This window comes from Amphiura filiformis, chromosome 14 (assembly GCF_039555335.1).
Source record: "Amphiura filiformis chromosome 14, Afil_fr2py, whole genome shotgun sequence".
NCBI classification, from domain to species: domain Eukaryota; kingdom Metazoa; phylum Echinodermata; class Ophiuroidea; order Amphilepidida; family Amphiuridae; genus Amphiura; species Amphiura filiformis.
Window position 1 is genome coordinate 37,500,327 of NC_092641.1, and position 23,105 is coordinate 37,523,431.

Here is a 23,105-nt window from a genome sequence, read left to right on the forward strand (position 1 = left end):
AATGGACAATTGGACCCAATCAAGTCAAAAATCATCACTTGAAAAACATGTAGAAAAACAAAACACTTTAAAAGAGGTACAAAATAGAAAAAATGACCCCTTCACTCAAAGAGCTTTCACAGACTTTCTATAAATAGGAATCCAACCCAATGAGGCATAATTATAGCTGAATGATAGTAGCTATAAAACATGCATAGCAAAGAAAGGAAACAAGCCAATTGATTTCAATTTCTTCTTTACTAGAGATATCAATCTATTTCCACAAAATGTCTCAGTCCATGAAAAGCAATTACTTGTAATCCTCAGCATGTAGCTATATGGAGTGTATTCATAAAGCTAGTGATCTTTGAGATGCTATGCCATGTATACTAAGCATGTGTAAGGATAAGCATGAACCTCCAGAATTGGAATCTCCAAAAGTAAAATGAAATAAGTAACTGAGTTGTGTCCACCCAAATTTGTTTTCAAAATTTTACTCAATTTAGACTACTTTTTTGAAAATTTTTGTATTTTTGCACTGTTATGTGCTCTAAATTACCCCCGGAAATTACCCCGGTCTCACTGATCGACCACATTTTCAGGGTTTCTCTCCCAATGACCCCTTTCCATGGCCAATGTCTGGTTTTGAATCGCTGTCCTCACACCCCATCACTATGAAAGTTGAGCATACCCACCCTGGAGTGCACTCTATCCAACATCTTCAGAGTTTCATCTTCAGTCCCTATCTTGGCTCTCCAATTACTGCAAGCATGTTGAACTCCTCTCAATTTATTTTCTCCACTAATAGTTAAAAACTCTCTTACTGTAAGAACTTACTTTTTTTAAACAAAGTTCTTGCAGTCAAAGTGTTTTTGAGTTAAAAGTTTTAAACTTCTTCAGTGATTAATCTCTGTATTTTCTATTGATTACACAAATTTCCTATTTTCGCAACTAGTGCCAAAAATCATTGAACCCCGACATCTCAGAGTTTTCCCTATAAGCTCCGTCTGGCTCTCCATTGGACTATTCCAGTTAAAATCCTTGCGCCCCGAAAGACATGACCTTAATCTTCCATACAGGGAGTGTGACTTTCAAAATTTTGAATCCCCCTTTGTGGGAGATTAAGGTCATGTCTTCCATACGGGGTATATGCATTTCAACTGGAATAGGCATTTACCATTGTGGCTTGATATTTTGTAGTGATATATTGCTCATGGATTCATTAATAAAGATCTTAATCTGGTTGACATTTCCATTACGACTTGGAAACGTCGAGAAACACCCTAAACACAGCCTTTTTCAGAGTGAATATTGAGATCTTTATGGTTGTTCACCACAAAATTGAATTGAGAATAACCTGGCTATGTTGAAGTGAAGGGACACTTCCTCTTGTAAAGTTTAAACGACCACAATTCAAAAAGTCAATTTGTGGTGAACATTTTCTGGTCTGGATAGCTTCCTTTGTCATTCAGTGTTCCTTCCTTGCATGAGCAAATGAAGCTATTGCATGATAACTGGCCCAATAATTTAAATAATGAATGTGCTGGAGCAAGGCTCACTGGCCAAAGTGAAAATCTTTTTTTCCCTTGACATTTGGGCCTTTCTCACTTATATTAACTTACTAGGCGGTTACCCGTATTTCGCGGTTCTCGGCTTTCAATATATTGGCTTTTGCAGATCTCAAACCTGGGCTTCCTTGGCCAAAGTTACACCCACCGACCAAGTTTGAGCTCCATAAGCAATTTGAAATCTTTGTTTTTTGACCTATGACCTCTCAACCGTAGGTCTTACAAAAAGGTCACAATGGAACTTTTGTTTGTTAGTCCAATTTCCACCTACCCACCAAGTATGAGCTCCATAGGTAATTTGAAATTTTTACCTATTTGACCTTTGACTTCTTAACCGTAGGTCTGAAGAAAAGATCACTGTGGAAACTTTTGTTTGTTAGTCCAAGGTCCACCCACCCACCAAGTTTGAGTTCCAGAGGGGCAATTTGAAATGTTGACCTTTCTTGACCTATGACCTCTTAACCGTAGGTATGATAAAAAGGTCACCGTGGAAACTTTTGTTTGTTAGTCCAAGGTCCACCCACCTACCAAGTTTGAGATCCATTGGGACAATTGAAAATTTTGACATTTCTTGACCTATGACCTCTTAAAACCGTGGGTCTGTGAAAAAGATCACCGTGGAAACTTTGTTTGTTAGTCCAAGGTCCACCCACCCACCAAGTTTGAGCTCCATAGGAGCAATTTGAATTTGTTACCTTTCTTAACCTATGACCTTTTAACCGTAGGTATGATGAAAAGGTCACCGTGGAAACGTTTGTTTGTTAGTCCAAGGTCCACCCACCCACCAAGTTTGAGCTCCATAGGGGCAATTTGAAATTTTACCTTTCTTGACCTATGACCTCTTAACCGTAAGTCTGACAAAAAGGTCATCGTGGAAATTGTTATTTGTTATTCCAAGTTCCATCCACCCACCAAGTTTGAGCTTCATAGTGGCAGTTTGAAATGTTTACCTTTCTTGACCTTTGACCTCTTAACCGCTGGTCTGACGAAAAGGTCACTGTGGAAACTTTTGTTTGATAGTCCAAGGTCAACACAATGGCATGGCAAGATTTGCCATTTAAAGTATTTGAAATTAGACTTCAATTGAACTTGACCCCGTCCTTGACCTTTGACCTTAAAAAATATAAACTCGTTCTTCCTCATACCAAGCTGCACCCACCCACCAAGTTTGATCCCCGTATGACCTACGGTGGCCTCACATTAGCAGTCACAGACAAACAGATCTACAGACAGATCCACAGACAGAGAATAGCGTATTATTATATAGATTGTGGGGGTTGTTGCCACTCCTACTGTACAACAAGTCTGTTTTACCTATACCATCTCTACTTTATGAAGAATTATTTATCACCCATGTCTTAGTAATTTCTTGTGGTTCTTTGAAATCATAAATGCTTGGAAAATTACCTTTCTGATCTATAGGTTCTGAACAGTGGCATATTAGTCAGGACATGGAAGTCCCCCTTGAGCTTCAAATGAACTTGAAGAAGTGCCTATGGGAAGGTGCACATTTTCTTTGCCCGTGCAAAGCTTTCTTCATCCTATTCCTACCCCCATTGCCCCTCAATTATAAAAGGCTACAATGGGCTATTCCAGTTGAAATCCATACACCCCCTATGGAAAACATGACCTTAATCTTCCACACAGGGACCCGTATAGATTTCAAATGGAGTCACCCATTCAAAAAGGTCATGTCTTCCATAGGGGATGTATGATTTTCAGCTGGAAAAGCCCAATGTGGTTATGCCACAGGTTATAAACAACAAGGGAATACCACAAGAACTGCATCAATCAGTTACAGAAGCATCACACAGAAGTGTCCTGATATCCAATGACAAGCAATGAGAGATGATGAGGGATTCCTGATTGCATGACTTGTGACTAATCACACAGTACTTCCTCAAGGATATAATGATTCAAACAGAATCTTCCTCTTATTTCAATAAATGCATGTCATATCTACATGGGAATCACATCCAGAGACACAATGTCTTTAATGGTTGCGTCCCTGGGGGAAGGATTCAACAGATTTCTGAAGCATTTTGTCATATAGAAAGCTGTTTGTTTTACTCTCTTTTTAAGAATTGAATTTTGTGAGTAAGGAACACAAATTTTTGTATGAGGCAAAATATTTTAATTTCAACAACTGCCATTCATTGATGATAGTCCAAATATTGTCCTAATTTCAAGGAGGATGAGTTTCGTACCCAGTACATTCAACATCATTTTACCAGTGTACAAGCATATTTGGGACAGAGAATGGGGACGTCATAGATTGGGCTAGTCCCATTGAAATCCATACACCCCCTATGGAAGACTTGACTTAATCTGCCACACATGAGTTGTAGATTTCAAATAGAGTCACCCATTCAGGTAGCCCCATTTTGCAATAATTTGATAGCAGATCATACTAAACATTGCTGCTGTTGTAGTTGTCATTATGTGCGACCAAAAAAGGGTCCATTTAGCCACTGGCACTGGCCAGTAATTTTGTTGTTGGGCCCGAAGATTGTCCGTCTGGATGACCCAGTGGGCCAGTTGGGATTTCAGCATAATTATGAATTGATGACATGTTACAATATTAACAACAAATCTGGGCTAGTTGATTTGTGTTTGGGCCAGCTGGAAACCTTCCCAGCTCAGGCCAGCTGGCCCAAAGGGCCGGCTGATTATTGCTCCTTATGTCTACCCCTGCCAAAAAAATTTGAAACTTTTTGTCTTTCCTTTCTCTGTCTATTGGTAATGGTTTCCTTTTCTTATAAATGCACGGTCCACAATTTTTACAAATTACACAAGCGCTGAACCAGGGTTATAGCTAGGCAAATTTTAGTGCCGGTTGAAATTTATATGAAATGGTAAAAAAATTGAAATTTTGATAAGAATTGCTCATTTTTATACTGATTGTTCATTGATTTTGAAACATTTGAGACTAGAGTGCTGGGTATTTGGGCTCAAAATTAACTTGAGAGCCGGGTGGAAATTAAGAGTGCCGGGCGGGTCCGCCCGCCACCGCCCAGCGTAGCTACAACCCTGTGCTGAACAACTTTATGTTTATTACGATAAAGCCTATCATAAACCAAAGCGCTAGCCCATTCCACTTTTACCCTGCCTCCCTAACTTGCTGCTATATATCTGGGCCAAGTTTATGTCTACCTATTGCCAATAAATACCTGATCCTAATGGACAACCCTGACTGATATACTCTCACAATACTTCCTGAGTGTAGGATTCTAAATGTGTTGCTTAAATGAATATTTAAGGTGTTTCCTAAACATATCACTCAGTAACCATTTTGATGTGCCTCTTAATGATCTGCTAGACCAACCAATCACAAAATACGGTACCGGTATATCCTGCCATTGCCATCATATGTGATGTGATCAACAGCAATGAGTCCAATGGGTTATTACATTGGAAATCTGCCATACCCCTATGGAAGATTTTAGAAACATCTTCAACAGAAGGGGTATGTTTTTCAAATGGAATTGGCTGGGGTTAATTATTTTGAAACCTATACTCCATGTGTGTATGATTTTACCTATATGTATCTTCAACAGCTGGAGTGATTACTTCAAATGGAAGTTACCCAAATTGTCATTTCAATTTGAAACTCATACTCCCTCTGTGGAAGACTCATTCTTCTTGATTGTGCCACACATACCACAGAATGTGGGCATGTTGCCTATGGGGGTCGAGGCTAAGTAAAGGGTGTAGTCACAAACTCAAAAATAGTGTAAATGGCGCAAACACGTACACAAAAGAGACTTCGCGCATAAGATGAGCTGTGTCAAGAGGTCTAAAGCATCAGCTGAATTCATGTTTGGCCTGTTTTCCCTCTAACCATGTAGTATCAGTGGCGCAGTGTTATAAGGGCACGGGGGCATGTCCCCTTCGATTGCAAAATTTAGAAAATCCCATAGAAAAATTGTCAAAAAAATATGGCTTGTGCCTTAATATACTATTTTTGTGCAATAACAAACATTAATAATCCTGTATTGCTGCTGACATAAGTACCTCTGAAGCTTTTTTTAAATACTACAACTGTCTTTGATAAGCCTCCAAAATTGGACAAACTTTTTCCATATTATCCTATTATCTTCCTTATCAATAATAGCCATATTTGTGCTCCCTTAATTTAATCAAATGCGGTCAGGAAATATTACGGGGACATGTAGATATTCTATAATTGAATGTAATTCTATCAATGAAAACAATCTACACCTCAAACTTTACACATCAAAAGAAAGAGGCAAAGTTGCATTTTGGTGCAATTTGGAAATATTATGATGCAGTAAGTGTCTAAAAAATCTCGAAAACACACTTTATTTTCAAGACAAAATGGATTTGAAAGAGGGTATTATGAAATAGGGATCTTGCAGCAAAAACATTCAATGTCAAATGTATATTTTGTCATCTACTGCCCTAACAACCTAATTTGGTCACTTTGAATGCAGAGAGGTGGAAAAGGGTTAATAATGTTAGAACATAATAATATAGCACATGGAACTTCCTACTAATATAATCACCACAACAAACAATTACTCTGCAACAAATACATCCGAAACAAGGATATGGTAAAATACTTAGCCTCAGTCCAAGTTTTAGGCTATTATTAGAAGTATTGAAGGGACTATTTTCAAATCCTCCATCTTATGTTGTCCCTAACGAGTTCAAGTAAGATCTTTCTAATCAACTTTCGGTTGAGTTGTGAATACAAATATTCACAAGATTTTCCTCAGGGATTTATACTCATTTAAGGGCACACCACCAGAAGAGCATGGTAGTTTTTTTAAACTTTTGCCTACTCACAAGACACAAAAGACAACAAAAAATACAAAAAAAAAAAACATATTGTACACATGGATGACAAATGTAAAACAAGTTTTGTAATAAAGGGGTAAGGTATTTTTGAGACCAGACAGTAACTTGGGTTACACACTTAGATGTTGATGCCCCCCCCCCATTAATCTCCCTGGTCTGATCAAAAAATCAAAGAAAATTAACTATTTTGAAGCAAATTTGCCTATATTTTGGGCCAGATCGTGGTTGGTCCTTCATGTGATTATTTCGAGCCTAATCCTAACCCTAACCCTAATTTCGTGTAAAATTATATCAAATCACCCAATTTTAGGAAATTTTTGAAGACTTGGGCCGCTTATTAAACTTTTACTGATGTGTGCTTTTGTGAGTAAGATGTAGTATAATTTCAGCTGCTTCTGGGAAACTTGATGATGGATTGTGATTCATGCATATGAATAGGAAGACTCTGATCTGAAAAAGCTGTAAGAAAAACTTTGGTTGCATGAGGAATGAACAATTTGGTTTTGTCAGAGGAAGAAAATAGTTCAATGAGAAAATGTAATGTATCAATTCATTAAAAAGAGTCAGTGTGAGAATGATAGGACCTAGATGGTAATAAATTACACAGAATAGGTGAAATTGGTAAATAAATATATTTAAGGGTCACATAAATAAGTATAAAGTATAGGAGCATACCAGCGATGTAAGAGACCCAAATGAGTGGCTTGCACTTTTTTCTTAACTGTTTCTGACTATTTTAAGAGTTACAAGCTATGAGCAAACTCTAACCCCAATCCTAAACCCTTACTCCAAACCCTAATGCATGTTTAAAAGCATGCAAAATTAAAAACTAAATTGTTTTGGCCATTTTGGTGACCAAATTGTTCTAATCTGTAGACATTTGACATCTGTTATTCCATTTTTTGATGAAACAATACATGAACCACAGCTCACCACATCCATACAAACAGAGACTGGAACACCTCCACATTACAGCCAAACAGCCTATTAAACCTCCATTCAGTTTTGTTTACTAAGTCACATGGTCTTCAGGTTTCCTTCCTTTCAGTAAATAATATCCTGATAACTTTTAATATATCATCTATTAATTGTTTTCTATTGTTTGTGTTGCATGTATCATCATTTTTCCACCTACACTGAACTGTTTTAAGGAAACAATTTGAACCACATTGTCTGAAACTTAGCTTTGAAAAAAAATTAAAGAAATCTGACACCTACCAATATTTAAAGGGGCATTCAGTGATTTTAGTTGAAGCATTTTCCCTTGCATGTGCATATCGAACTCCAGCAGGACATTTGAAGCCTTATCCTGTATTTTCATGGTTTTTTTTGAGCATTTGTTAGTGGCATTAACATGTTCTGGGTAACTGGAACCAATCTTTCAGGACACTATTGGATGTTGTCACATACATGTACTTTTTATACATATCTCCAAATTCTCCTACTCAACAAAATGTGCAATAATACGTACCGATACACCTGTACCCATTCAATGTTCTGAGCAGTTGGAATCCTGCAGGACACTCTGGTGGTTGTCCTGTACCTGGTCTTGTTAATGGGTTGGTGCCTGTGTTCACTCCTGTGTTTGGATTAGATCCTGTGTTAGGGACGGATGGATAGCGTATTACTCCTCCTCCACATTGACCACAACCTTCAATATAAAACATATTCACAAAGTTATATATGCAATATAATGTATGCCCTGTTTCCTCTAAATAAGAGAATCCTAAGTAACACGATGTGATGCACACCTCAAATTAACCCAGTGGACACTACATTGTACAGCCCTTCTTACAGTGCTCCTGATTAGTTAATTACATATGGTATAATCATCTGAGTAACAAATCAAAATAGAGCTTGTATATCTCTTTAACAATTTTAATTTTAATCCCCTTCAGCCCTACTGACTGTTCTTACCATATCTCTGATTGGCTCAATACATGAAACAGTACTTTGGTAACCAATCAAAATAGTTCTTAGAGGCACATAATTCTCATCTCAGAAATCAAATGACTCTTGAGATGAGATGATTCTTGATCATCTCATGACTTAATCATGAGGCTATTATAGTATGTCTCATCTCAAGATGAGAGGAATGCCATGTTGGATTTTGAATAAGTGCATTTACACGGGTGCATCACCAGCGTAGCGTAGGAACAAAACACCCTTCTATGTGGGATTAGGACAGATTATACATTTTATTCACAGGCCCAAACCTTCTGAGGTTTCATTATCAGAAGATCTTTTTTACAAAATATGAGGTGAATACCCCAACTTGATTACACAATGTTGTCACCAAAAGAACCAGATTTCTTTCAATTCTTATGGTTTTGTCACAAAAACACATTATTTTTGAACAGTGACATTGATGCCTTGTCACTAGATGTAGGCCACTTTATGTCTAGACTTTCATTTGATCAGATGGCTTGGTCCCAAGGTATCTATCTATTCACTCAATAACTTGCAATAAGATGACATGATCTTATCAGCAATTATCATCAAAGGAACTTGACCAAGTATAACATCTGTAGAAATTTGATCCAATTGTAATCCAATTTAGTTTGTATCCTTTTGCATTCAACAATTTCATGCATTTTCCATATTTTCTTCACCACTATTCCGGTTTTTCTAAATAAGCATTCAAGCTCAAAGCTCATGTTATGTACCTTTTAATAAATTTGTGAAAATACATCATAGCACAAAATTTGAAACTTCTGGTGCCTTTACAGACACTTCAGGGAAAGCATAATCAAATTCTAGCTGTAGGCACAGGTGTAGTGATAGAGTAGGGTGGGGTAGAAAAGTATAAGAAAAGTAGGGCAAACCGGTTTGATCATCAAACATAGTGTGCAGGTGTCTCGTCAGGTATGCGATCAAGTTCTTCCTCCATTTCAAAAACTTTTAGTGACATGTCACATGTTAGAAACATGGGTCTTTCATTAACATGTCACATGTTAGAAACACAGGTCTTGACAAAATTTTGAGAATAAGTAGTATCTTTTTCCTTGTATTTGGATGTCAGGTGAAAAACTGATAGTTGGTTTTATATTAAGGTAGACAAATGTGGTCTTAACTCTTAGTCTCTTAGCAACCTCTTGCAGGCAGTGACGGGGCCAGTGAGGGGACCAGGGGGCCGGTGCCCCCCGCTCATCATGGCCGTCAGTACATGTAAGGCCGTCGGTACCACGGAAGGCGTTGGTGAAAAAAAAATTGGGTTAACGAAAGACTATTTTTTACCTAGAGTGAACGAAAAAAAGGTTAGAATTGTAAAAAAATGATGAAAAATTGTGAATTATACAATGTACATAACAATTTTGTGTGTTTATGTTGGGACCACCTATTATCCTTTTTTTTTTTGCTCCTCACTTTTTCAAACCGTGCAAAAAAGTTTGGGGTCAACAAATCACAACTTCCGTCAGCAAAAAATATTTCCGTCAGTACATTTACAAGTTGTGCCCCCCCGGTTCCAAAATCCTGGCTACGTCACTGCAGGAAGAGGTTGTTGGATTTTAGTTGGCTTGACATGCATGTGCAGGACTCAGTCAGGACTAGCAGAAAAGTGGAACTCAAAAGATACGGTATCAACCATTACATAGCAAGGTTGAAAAAGACTTGGCGAGCCCCCTAGCTATGCCACTGGGATAGTATACTAAAGCAACAGATCCTGGAATAAACAACAAAGCCTAAAAGTAGCGTTATCCTGGAAGGTATTAGGAAGGACTAGCAGAAAAGGAAAACTGCCACACATAGAATGGAAATGGTATAAAAATATGTGGTATTTAAAAAACATGCGTATTAATGGCCCATTTATAGATAGCATTTTAGTGTATGATATTACTTAGATAATACTTGATTACAGATTCTTCCACACTGGATACACAAGAACTATTTGACATATGACAATTTCCTAAAGCATTGATACTTTTGGCCTAGTGATTTAGTGACAGGATCTTCACTCATGACTCTTCAATCATCAATAACTTTTTACAGTAGTGATAAATAATGTAGTAGTACATATAGTTGGCAAAGGTTATCTTAAATGGGGCAAATGTGTGAAATCTTCCCACAAATATATTATTACATGATTTTAAGAGACATTTACTATAATGCACATGTGTAAAATGCCCATGTAGAACATGCATTATTCCAAATACATCAACATTGTATGCCTCTTCCCATTATTTTCATTTCTTCAGACTCTAATTGTTCTGAGCAGATCAAAATATTTTATTATTATAGGCCTCTTTTTCTCAGACATTAAATCTTGTATAAGATTGTTATTAAGAATATTCTGGAAATATTTGTTTACAACTAACTTTGCTACACCAAGAAACCAAAAGGATTGATACCTTGGGAGGGAGTTATTGCACTCTTTATAGGAAACAATGATGTTATTTTCTTCTGGTTTTGTTACAGATGTAAATGGAGAGGCTCAGCTTTGTAATGAATCTACTCTATGTTTATGAGACTCTAATCTATCTTATGGTTTATTGCCTAAGAAGCACGGAACATGAGAAAGTTTAAAATAAGTAAACATAAAATGACAGCCAGTGAACAAATTTCACTGACCATCCAGGATTTGAACCCGGGACCTTCAGATCACTGGACCAATGCTCTACCAACTGAACTAATGAGTCAGATGGAGAGCAGTGATATTATTATCTATTATAATAGGCCTTCAGCTCAGAACATTTTTTTCAAAAGTTTGTTGATATGTTTCCTGAATTTGAATGTTTGAAGTTTACCATCGCAAGTCATAATACTTTTATGTAGAGGTTCTACAAATATAAAATGTCTTTTGTCTATAACCACTAGAAGGCTATGTTTTAATACATCTATGTAACTTAACAAAGATGCAAAGGAGCAAAAAACTAAAATTTAATGATTTTTACAACTTTCTGAAAGTCTTTAAGGCAGGCAGGAAGATACCAAACTGCAAATTAAAATAATGTGTGAATAAAGTACAAAGTTAGCATTTTTTGCATTAAAATTCAAAGAATCCTAGAAATCTAGTAAAACTACTGGGGCTAGTGTACCAGTTGCGTGCAAGGCATAAAGGTCTGGCTCCATATCGCTAAGACCTGGCAGACAGGTACAAGAATTCAACTTCCCCTTCACCCTATTAAGTTTAGATTTCTATCTCGCCAAACATGTCAACTTTTTGAACACAATAATTGTCTTGAAAAGCACTATTTCAAAATATGCAACTTTAAGAGAGCCAACATACCCGAGCAAGATACTTTTCAGTTTTCAATATTTTGATGAACTTTCATGTTCTCATATTAGAGGTTATAATGATTGCAGTTATTTTAGCAGCATTGTGAAAAATCTTTTACGATTTTTCAGAACACATTATAAATCTTCTCGTAAAGCACTATTTACAAAAATGTTGTAAAACAAAATTTATATTTGCTCTTGAATCTAACACATATCCTGACGGTGGATATTCTGTGTACTGTATCTGCATGTGCATAATTTGTTCATATGCATCAGATATATATATGAAAGTAATTATGATTACAGTATATACTCTTATGTCTCAAAGTTTTGGTAATCTGTTCAATTTTAGTTGAGATATTTCTACTGCACAAAGGCTTTTGGTAGACTTCCTATATTGACCATATTGAGATTGATTTGCCTGTTGTAATTTCCTCTTCAAATTGAATTCAATCAAGAGAAGTTCAAGAAACTGAAAGAATCTGTCAAGTTAGCTGTACTTTGTACCTGCTTGTATTTTAACCAACCAATACATACTTGTTGTAGCATCTTCACATACCCGCCCTAACACTCAAAACTCATAGAGTGTATCCAAGATTGTTCTATTATTGTGCAAACAGGTATTTTTTTCTGACCAGTATTGCGGAACGCAAAATTGACAAAATAGGTATTTAAGAAGCATTGTCTGCCAAATGCAGACAAAAAAGGTAGGACTATTTTTGGAAAATCTGGTAATATCAGATATATTTAAAAAATCTGAGAAGTTTCAGAAGATCACAAAAAATTGATATATGCATCAAAGGAAGACACATACTGGAGCACAACCAAAATTGCGCGACTGAGAATATTTTCATGAGTTTGACATGATACGAGTGGTATGTTGTTCAAGCGTCACTACAAGCATAACACAAATACATGCGCAGTGTAGACAACTGAAGGATTTAGTGTAGCCCATACAGTTTTGAGTGTTAGGGCCAGGTTCACACCATATTAAAGATTGCTAATACAAATTAGTGTTGTATTTTTCAGGAATCGAGAGCAATAACCTGACCCAAGTATAACAGTCCACTTTCAACAAGCAGATTTGACAGAAAGGAAAGCGAAAAATAACATTTTAAAGAGCTAAAAATAACTGTCCTAAAGCTAGGCTTTTGTAGATCATAACAGAAGGAAGGCTTCATCAAAAGGAAGGTAGCTACTGACTGAGGATATGTTGTATTATACATATGGGAAGTTCACTTCAGTACATGAAATGTAATAGCCTCATAACATAAAATACATATGAGCCATGAACGTTTTGGTTTCCCCATCTCAGATCTATTTAGCAGTAGACAACTTGCAGAAATTGTCTTTATTCAGCCAGATTTTATCTCATTTGTAGAAATAACATTAAAAGGAACAAGGATTCTAATCAATCAAAAGCAGTGGCAATGATGTGCATTAAACCATACAGATGAATGACATTGCAGTTTACAGTATGCAAAGAAAAAAGTTGTGTTACAACAAATGTCAACAATCAATGTCACGAAGAAAGGCAAAGCCCAAACAAAAGATTATTTGAGCGGAAAATCGCAGAGAAAACTGTCAAAAGCAGACAGTAGAAAATGTTTCTCACAAAGAAAAAAATTCATGCAAAAACATTTGACTATCCTGGCCCTAACACTGCCAATTTTTTTACCACTTCAGTTTGTCAAAACATAGAATTTAACCTGTCTGCTTCTTTGTATACTCCCAAAGGATATAACTTTTTGACTGGCCCATCTATGAGAGATGAGTGCTGTGACAACTCCCTGGTGAAATCAACAAGTGAGGAAACCAGTCTGAAGTTGTCAGTAAACACCCTCTTCACCCCATTATTTACTCCACTATCACTTTTATCATGTGATTCAGAGGCATCCCCTCCCAACACATTAATTGTTTGACAGATTTGGTAACAAGTTCAAGTCACAAGTCATTTTCTCCAAGTCACAAGTAAGGAAAAGTTACAAATCAAATCAAGTCACAAGTCATTTAATCCCAAGTCAAGTCTGAAATTTGACTTCCTTTGCTTTTGATGACTGTAAAGCTGCCGGTTTTTAATAGTTCTGGTATAGAGCAATTTTATAGAGCCATCACTACAGAGGCAGAGCAATTATATACCAGCCAAGTGACACCTTCCATCAAGCTTTCCCTTCTACAAATCAAACTGCTTCCCCACCACCACCACCAAAAACAAAATCATACTTGCAGGTTCAGACCACAGATATCTGAGTTCAAACAAATCCCTCAGCCCAGGTAAATTATAATATCAAAATCATCCAGATTTTAATAATATCTGGTACCATTTGGTACTCATATTTTTTAATTTAAATGATATCTGATATCACTTGACTCATATTTTATATCTAATTCAATAAGATGCAATGTAATACAACCCAGACCATTGTGGTGAAGTCTTGCTTAGATCCAGGTAATTGCAGGATGTCCATATGTGAGGATGTGAGGCAGCCTCTATAAAAACTTTATTCAAACAGACACAGTATCTACGGTTCTAACTAGGCAAAAATTACTTTTTTGTTCTTATCAATGTTTGCAATAATGAAGTCCTAACTTATGCTCCTACACATTACAAAAGCACCTATAATAAGTCAGACATTATTCACATAAATCACACTTAAATAGATTTGTGTTTTCTTTTCTTTCACTGTCAGATATGTCCCTTTCAATTTTGACTTGATCAAATGATGAACAAAAAAAATGTCATATATACAAGTAACTCCAACACCAATGTCACTAATGCATGAACCCCATATTATATTCATCCCAGGTCATCAACAAAATTTGGTTTTGGGAGCCCCCTCCCATATGTTGAAAATCTTATGAAGCCACTGCAACACTTTCAACCCCTACCACCATAGAACTGCTGTTTGATTACATCTAGCACAGCAAATTTTGCCCGACCTAGCCTTTGTCTTGCATGTCCTAGCCTTTTTTTAGTCTGAGGTAGCTCTGGTCCAGTGCTGGGTGCGACCAGAGATCCTTTAAGGGATCACACCACTAAATCAAGTTCCTATTCTTTTATGTGTAAAAAGGTACAGAAGAAATCATAATTTTCTTATGGTTAAAACATCATAGTGCATTCAAAACACCATTTTGCTAAAAGTTTATGATATATTTTACCTTAGAACCAGCATATTTCTCAGCATTGTAATACTTTTATCTTTTTATACATGGCTCATAGCACAACTATCACCCAAAACTGGGCACATCAGCCTTCATTTCAAACTTTGTTTTCCATTAAAATGCACCAGGTGTGGTTAGCGATTGGAAACACTGGTTGTTATTTCTTCAGTCAGATAGGGTTGGACCTGATTTAGTTGAGTGATCTCTTAAAGGTTCTTTGATGTGACACATCCTCCTATTAGGCCTATACACAGATTTTACTCCTTGTCCTGGCAGGCTTGAGTGTGGACGTTACAGCAACATATATTTGGCGTGTGATATTTGAGGGCATCGCAATCAGAGAAACTGCAATGAGCCTGTTCTAGTATTGAGTTCACAAGTTTTAATCTTTGTTAAGTTTGAATCCTATGTGAACTGAGTTGACAAAGTGCTGTGTGTATACAGGTAATAGTTGTGGGTTGATTGTCTAGACCGCTTCTCATCTTTTAATGAGTGACCTGATGACACCATTACATTGAATTGCTTTATCATTTAATAATAAGAGTCAATGAAACAGGTGAACAAAAAAGAATGCCAGTGCTAGGCTCGTAACCTGCTATCTTGACACAGCGGCAGACAAACATTGATTTTAACCAGTAAACCTGTTACACAGTCAGTAGTGGTGACAGCCACGGCACCAGCATTCATCCGGGGTGGCTGGAGAGAGGGCAATGGCAGAAAAAAATCCTAAAACTTGGCATTTTTGGTCAAAAATAGTGGGATTTTTGATCAGTTTCTTTTTTGGGGGGTGAGGGATCCCCTCGTGGTACTGCCACTGACCATCATTGATTTTTAAGGGAATAAAGCAGCGAGGGCTGGCCATTATATCATGATTTTTAAAGTGGCCATTGGTTTAACATACTACGAAATTTGGATAATTTTGAAATAATTCTACATATGTTTTGAAACAATATTTGTCCAATCTAAGCCCATTAGGGTTTGATAGTGAAACCTGCTGTAAAGACTGTCTTTTGTGTATGTTTATGAACTAAAATTATTGTAGAAATACATAGCTAGCTGATCTGGATCACTGCCAGAGTGAACGAGGCTACAGTAATGGCCTTTGCGGTCTGGAATAAAGCAAATCTGGCTAATAATCGCTCAAGAATTTACCGAAACTTATAACCTGACAATATCCTGTAAAGATCTCTGTTTGTTTTTTGGAATTCAGTCTAGATGCGATCATAAATTGATGACCCTATGACACTATCAACTAACATCACATTGTGAATCCAAAGAAAAGCTCCACAGGTGACCCATTTATTTATCAAACAAGTAAATTTTATGACAAGATATTTTGATGATATGTTATATGGGAAGCCATATATGACCATGACCATCTTGGGACAATCTGACAGCTTTCCTATATGTTATTTGTGATATCGTGAATTAGTCACTGCAAATAATAACAACTTAGCTTTTTAGAGTTCAAAATTCAGATTAAAATCTAAATGTGGCATATATCATAAGGGAATGCCTATTTACTAATACTACTATTATTCAAATTGACAACTTGTCTAGTCTAATTGGATTTACAAATTAGTCATTGACAGTGATAATGTAAAATAGACAATTCAATCGTTGAAACCTTCCTCTAGAAAAAACTGATATTATAAACAATTTTAATTTGTGACTAAGACATTATATCCAACAGGATTAAATGTATACAACCTGTCATGAATGCAACATATCAAATGTCAAAACATGTGTATACTTTTAGCTACATATTTGTAGCTGCTAGCTATTGGGAGAACAGTGTTGAAGGGGTAATTCTGGACCCTTTCTATAGAAACTTGTATCTTAGTGGGCTGTACCATTTGAAATCCACATCCCCCTCCCTGTGGAAGATTTAGCTAACGTTTTCCGCAGAGGGAGTATGGGTTTCAAAAAAAAAAAAAAACAAATGGGCAACTTCCATTTGAAATACTCACTCCAGCTGTGGACGATAGGAAAAACCATAATACACACAAGTGTTTCAAAATAATTAACTACTAGCGGGTACCCGCGCTTCGCGCGGGCCCCCGCTAGATGAGTAAATGGGAGCGGTTAGTAAACGGGAGCGGTTAGTATACACGATGGAAATGGTAATCATGGCAATTGGTATCGCTTGTAACAGCTCAATTATTACGCGGTTAGTGATGTGGTAGGCCTACCATTTGTTGCCTCTATTTTGCAAACGACTTCTTAGCATCAAATCTTTTGCGTAATTTTTGTACCAAACACCCTTTTTACTTATTTTTTCTTTGTCTTTCCCTTTTTTCTTTCAGTTTCTCTCTCTGTCTTTCCTGCGTTCCATTTCTTTCTTTTTTTGCTTGTTCACTTTCTTTCTCTCTCTTCTTTCTGTCTATTTTTCTTTGTCTTTCCCTTTCTTTCTTTTCGCTTTTTTTTTCCTTTTCTCTTTCTTGCTTTTCCGTTGTTTTTCTTTCTTTCTGTCTTTCTTTCCCTCTTTCTTTCCCTCAGTTTCCTTCCCTCTTTCCTTCCCTTTTTACTTATTTTACTCTTTCCTGCATGCTCCATTTCTCTCTTTCTTTTTCTTGCGTGTTCACTTTATTTCTCTCTCTTCTTTCTTTCTTTCTTTCTGTCTGTCTATTTTTTCTTTGTCTTTCCCTCTCTTTCTTTTCGCTTTTTTTTTCCCCATTTCTCTTTCTTTCTTTCTTTCTTTCTTTCCTTCCCTTTTTACTTATTTTTTCTTTGTCTTTCCCTTGTTTCTTTCTTGCTTTCCCTCACTTGCTTTCATTTCTCTTTCTTTTTCTTGCTTGTTCACTTTCTTTCTCTCTCTCTCTTCTTTCTTTCTGTCTATTTTTTCTTTGTTTTTCCCTTTCTTTCTTTTCGTTTCTCTCTCCCTTTCTCTTTCTTGCTTTCCCGTTGTTTCTCTTTCTATCTTTCTTTCGTTCTTTCTTTCCCTCTTTCTTTCCCTCTTTCCTTCCCTCTTTCCTTCCCTCCTTCCTTCCTTCCTCCTTCCTTTTTCCTTCCTTCCTTCTTCTTTCTTTACATAGGCATAAATCCCGGGGTGAGTAATAAATTCCTCAATATTTTGATAAGGGCATGCATGGTCTACTGAACTGGCTACTGAATCACCTCCATGTTGACACATGTATGTGGGTTTCTTTATTTCTTTCGTTCGTTCTTTCTTTTATATTTGTTTCTGTTTCATCAAGTAGGCCTATAGCAACATTGGGATTTACATAGGCGTGAATTCGGTGGTGGGGTGATGGGGATAGGCCTACCCCCCCATATCATGATAAGGTCAATGGTCCGTATAATCACCCCCAAGATTACACATGTATAATAGATGTGGGTTTCAAACAAAATTAACCTAATTTTTGGCCAAACTAAAAAGTGCCAATTTTTGCGGTCTTCGTGCGAATTTGTTCCACTTTTGCACAATATGATTCACCAGTAGGCCTAAGTAGCTTGCCATAAATTATTCTGTCGCCAAGATGCTGGCTTCACTGTAGGCTTATTGCAAGAAATTGATTTAAACGGACCCTTCCCCATGTCAAAAGAAATCTACGCCATTGTTAATGTTGCCAAAAGATGCCGGATTCACTGTTAATATGCCTACATTGTACTTCAAGAAATGCTTTCATCCCCCCCACCCCCATGTCAAAAAAGAAATCTACGCCATTGTTGAGATATTTAGCGGTTGCGGTTACCGTGCTAATAATGCCCCAAACTCCCCATCGAAATTCATCACAACATGACAAACGAATAAACTCAAATTACTTTTCAATATATGCCTAGGCCTACCTTGAATTTAAAATCTTCGGAAAGTCATCACAAAAGAAGTTTCCGAAAGTTATCGGTATCATAAACTAATGCAATTGACTTATTATTATAGCGGTTGCGGTTACCATGCCGCATAATGCCCATTCTCCATCGAAAATCACCACGAACGGATAAACTAATCACTTTCAAAATATTAGATCACTTGGAAGTTTTGTTACCATTAGCGTGGCCGGGAAGTTGCTACGATCTGTGAGGAATCCGGGTATAGCAACGGACCGTAAATAAGCGGGCCACCATTGGTTGATTATCGGCAAGTTCCTCTTCAAAGTATCGATCAGTATCGATTATCGGCAAGTTCCTCTTTAATAGTATAGATTTCTATTTGAAAAACATATTCCTTCTGTCAAAGATGTTTCTTAAATCTTCCACAGGGGTATGGTAGATTTTCAATGTAATAGTCCATTGCTGGCACAATGATACAAGTAGCTGCTAAAGAGAAACCACCAAGATGAAATACCTCCGATACTAGTCTGAAGAAGCTTGAACAGCAAGCCTTGTTACAACTTTTACTTGTGACTAAGATATTAAATCCAAAAGGATTATACCTGTAGCTTGCTATTTCCTGTAGTAGTGTGAACTATGTGAGCTGAATGGGCAAACAGCATCCTAATCTGGCCCTTCTCAATGGGCTCTTCTATTTGAAATCTGCCTGTTATATGGAAGATTTAAATGCAAGTCTTCCACAGAGGGAAAATGTGCGACGTCACGTACCGTAAAACCACGTCTATATGCATATATAATGTTTTTGATGAAAGCTTAATTAATACGAAACACACGTAAATATACCAATAAAATAGATTGATCTTACAATAATACTTGTTTGTATATGCTTGGATCTGTTATTTATTTGCTCAAACTCCATAATGGCGCCTGGAATAATTTAGCTTTCATCAGAAGCACTCTATATGCTTGTAGACAAGGTTTTACGGTATGTGCATGGGACCGTGTGTGCAAAATAATATGCACTGGACGCTTAAATTTGTTAAAGTTAATCTGCAAAATATTATATCTTTTTACACTATGGGCTCACAGTTCTGGCCAGTATGGGGGAAACTTTTTTGTAGTCAGAACATTACCATTTTGGGCCATAATCCCCAACACTGATTAATCCATAAGTTTTAGGATTTCTCTATTTTCCAAATATATCTGCTAAAGAGGTTTTACACAAAAATAATTATTGATACATCTCAGCAAATTCACACATAAATGCACCATGTAGTTTCTGGCACACATGCACATTAAATCATAGTTCCTATCTTTACCCTCTGCCAGACCCATTTATTTATTTGAACTAAGGTTGGCATTTTCGGTCGGGTAAACGGGTACCGCCTGAGATTACATTACCCGGGTAGGAAATACCCTCCCGGGTAAAAAAAAAAAAAAAAAAAAAAAAAAATTTTTTTTTTTTTTTTTAAGTTTTTTTTCGGTTTTGTAGTGTCCCTGGACCTAGACCTAAATGTTAGGATCATTCATGGTTGACCTAAAAAAAAAAAAAAAAAAAAAAAAAAAAAAAATTTCAAGATAATTTGTTATTTTTTAATATGTAAATTGATAATTTGTATTCATGTCATAGTCTATTAATGATTTCAAAATGCATTCAAATTCAATACATTTTGAAATCATTAATAGACTATGACATGAATACAAATTATCAATTTTCATATAAAAAATAACAAAATATCTTGAAATTTTTTTTTTTTTTAAATTTTTTTTTAGGTCAACCATGAATGATCCTGGCATTTAGGTCTAAAAAAAAAAAAAAAAAAAAAAAAAAAAAAAAAAAAAAAAAAAAAAAAAACATTTTTTTTTTTTTTTTTTTTTTTTTTTTTTTTTTTGTATTTCGTACATATAACCGGTTACCCGCACGAAAATTGCGGCGGGTACCCGGGTACAAAATTACCCGAAAATGCCAGGCCTAATTTGAACTGGTGCAAGTTTTAGGGAAGATACATAAACACACTCTACTATCAAGGCACATCCATGCGTGGGGCTCTTTGCTTAAGCAACATGGTTCTCAAGTAAAAACTTGGGGAAATCCGCCAAGTGAACTGTCTTGAGGATTACAATTCCTAAGTGTAAATCGTCATCAGACATCAAAAAACTGAAGATGTCAGTCTTCAATGGAATCATGTGGACACATCAGTCAGGGGTAGGCTTAGGAATCGTAACTCTCAAGTATGCCGATCTTTATGAACATGCCTGAAGATAATCATCTTGTACATTTATGAAAACAACTTAAATGAGTGTGATTATCATAGACAAATAAACAACATCATGTATCATTATTCAGGTTTAACTCCTATCCTCTTCTGTGAGGTAGCTACTAACAGTCAAGAGCATAAAGATGAACCAATTTAGTTCTGTGCGCTGACCAAAATGTACTCAATTTATGGCTTCTGTGTGACAAATCTCACTATAATGACTTTCTATAAATATAATCACCACCATGATACTAGTATGATGTGAACACCAGGAGTCTAGAATGGACTCAAATACTGTTTGCCACACCCCAACCCACAAACCTATCCCTACTCATTATCAAACCTATCTGTGTTACATCAAATCCATGCTCGTCTGTACCAAAATTGAATTCTTTCGCACCCACTGATTGTGATGAGGTTAGAAAAGTCATCATGAAATCACCATCGAAATCATGTGAATTAGATCCTCTACCTACATCTCTAATTAAGGACAACATTGGTATTTTTGTGCCATATATTACTGACATTATCAACAAATCGCTTCTTACAGGAATTTTTCCACAAAGTCAAAAAACTGCTTATGTTCGTCCTCTTATTAAAAAACCTACTTTGGATAAAGAAATCTTCAAAAACTACCGACCTATATCCAATCTCAAATTTCTTGGAAAGACAATTGAAAGAATTGTTTCTAACAGAATCTCAAACCATACATGTATCAATAAATTTTCCCTATCAGATCCCTATCAATCAGCTTATAAACACTACCACGGAACAGAAACTGCTCTTCTTCGAGTTAATAATGACATTCTCACATCACTTAACAATAGCCAAATCACAGCTTTGATTCTTCTCGATTTAAGTGCTGCATTTGACACTGTTGACCATAATATTCTTCTTTCCCGTCTTCACTATTATCTTGGCATTCAAGATCTTGCCCTGGACTGGTGTAAATCATATCTTACAAATAGGTCATAATATGTTCGCATTGGCAATGCTACTTCTCATTCTACCATTCTTGATTATTCTGTGCCTCAAGGCTCTGTACTTGGACCTCAGTGGTTTACCATTTACACCTACCCTGTAATGGGATATCATTCTTCGCCATCAATTGAATTATCATGTTTATGCGGACTACATAACTTTATTTATCATTTGAATCTTCTCAACATAGTGCTAATTCTGCAATTGCTTCTCTTGAAATTTGTATCAGTGAAATCCGTAATGGGATGAAATCACACTTCCTGAAGTTAAATGATGATAAAACAGAATTTCTTCTGTTCGGATCCCACCAACAGCTCTCTAAAATCAACATTGAAAATGTTTGCATCGGTGACTCTGCAATTGTCTTATCTTCCAAAGCACACAATTTAGGTGCATTTTTGACACTCACATGACCATGCAACCTCATATCTCTAATGTCATTCGTTGTTCAGCGCTTCAACTACGTAACATCAGCCGGATCCAAGAATACCTAAGTCGCGATGCTACTGAACAAATTATTCACTCATTCATCTCTTCTCGTTTGGATAACAACAATGCACTTCTTTATGGATTACCAGCAAACCAACTCTATCGCCTTCAGAAAATTCAAAACACTGCCGTCAATTCTTACTTTCACCAGAAAATATTGCCATATCACACCAATCCTAAAGGAACTGCATTGGCTTCCTGTCACACAAAGAATTGTTTTTAAACTTATGTTGATTGTATATAAATGTATTAATGATATTGCTCCGTTATATTTATCTGAACTCCTTTTACATTATGTTCCCACCCGTACACTTCGATCTGGAAACATGCAACTTCTTCAAGAAAGAAAATCCAACCGCACATGGGGTGACAGATCATTTGCAATCGCAGCTCCACGTCTATGGAATGAACTGCCTATTTATATTAGAACTGCTAAAAATGTAACTGTGTTTAAAAAGTTGTTAAAAACTCATCTTATGTCAGAGACATTCTGTAATTCTTAAGTTATGTTCTTAATTTAGTTCCAGTTTTCTTTGTCTTGTTAGTTTTTGTTTGTTTGTTTTGTTTTAGTGCCTTGAGCGCTCTTAATTGAGTGGATAAGTGCCTTGTCGCTATTATTATTATTATTATTATTATTATTACTCGAAGGTAAATAAATACTCCTCTGACTTGAATGTCTTGTCACAGAGATACTGTTGCACAAAGATGCGCCCCATATAGTCAAATAGAGTCAAGTTTCTGTAACTTAATGCAATTTTGTAACATTTTAAGTATTTAAAGCAACTTATCAATATTTGCTGAAAGGAGTAGTTTTTGATTCTAGCATCTTCTTTTAAGTTTTTGATTCTAGCATCCTCAT

General features: G+C 36.3%; 1 protein-coding gene across 1 annotated transcript in view; it reads right to left on the reverse strand.

Moving 5' to 3' along the window:
• LOC140169391 (uncharacterized) overlaps window positions 1–23,105 on the reverse strand; it is a 319,476-nt gene that overhangs the window by 265,101 nt on the left and 31,270 nt on the right. Inside the window, 1 exon segment of the mRNA XM_072192648.1 lies at window positions 7,840–8,019. Coding sequence (XP_072048749.1) covers window positions 7,840–8,019 — 180 coding nt within the window.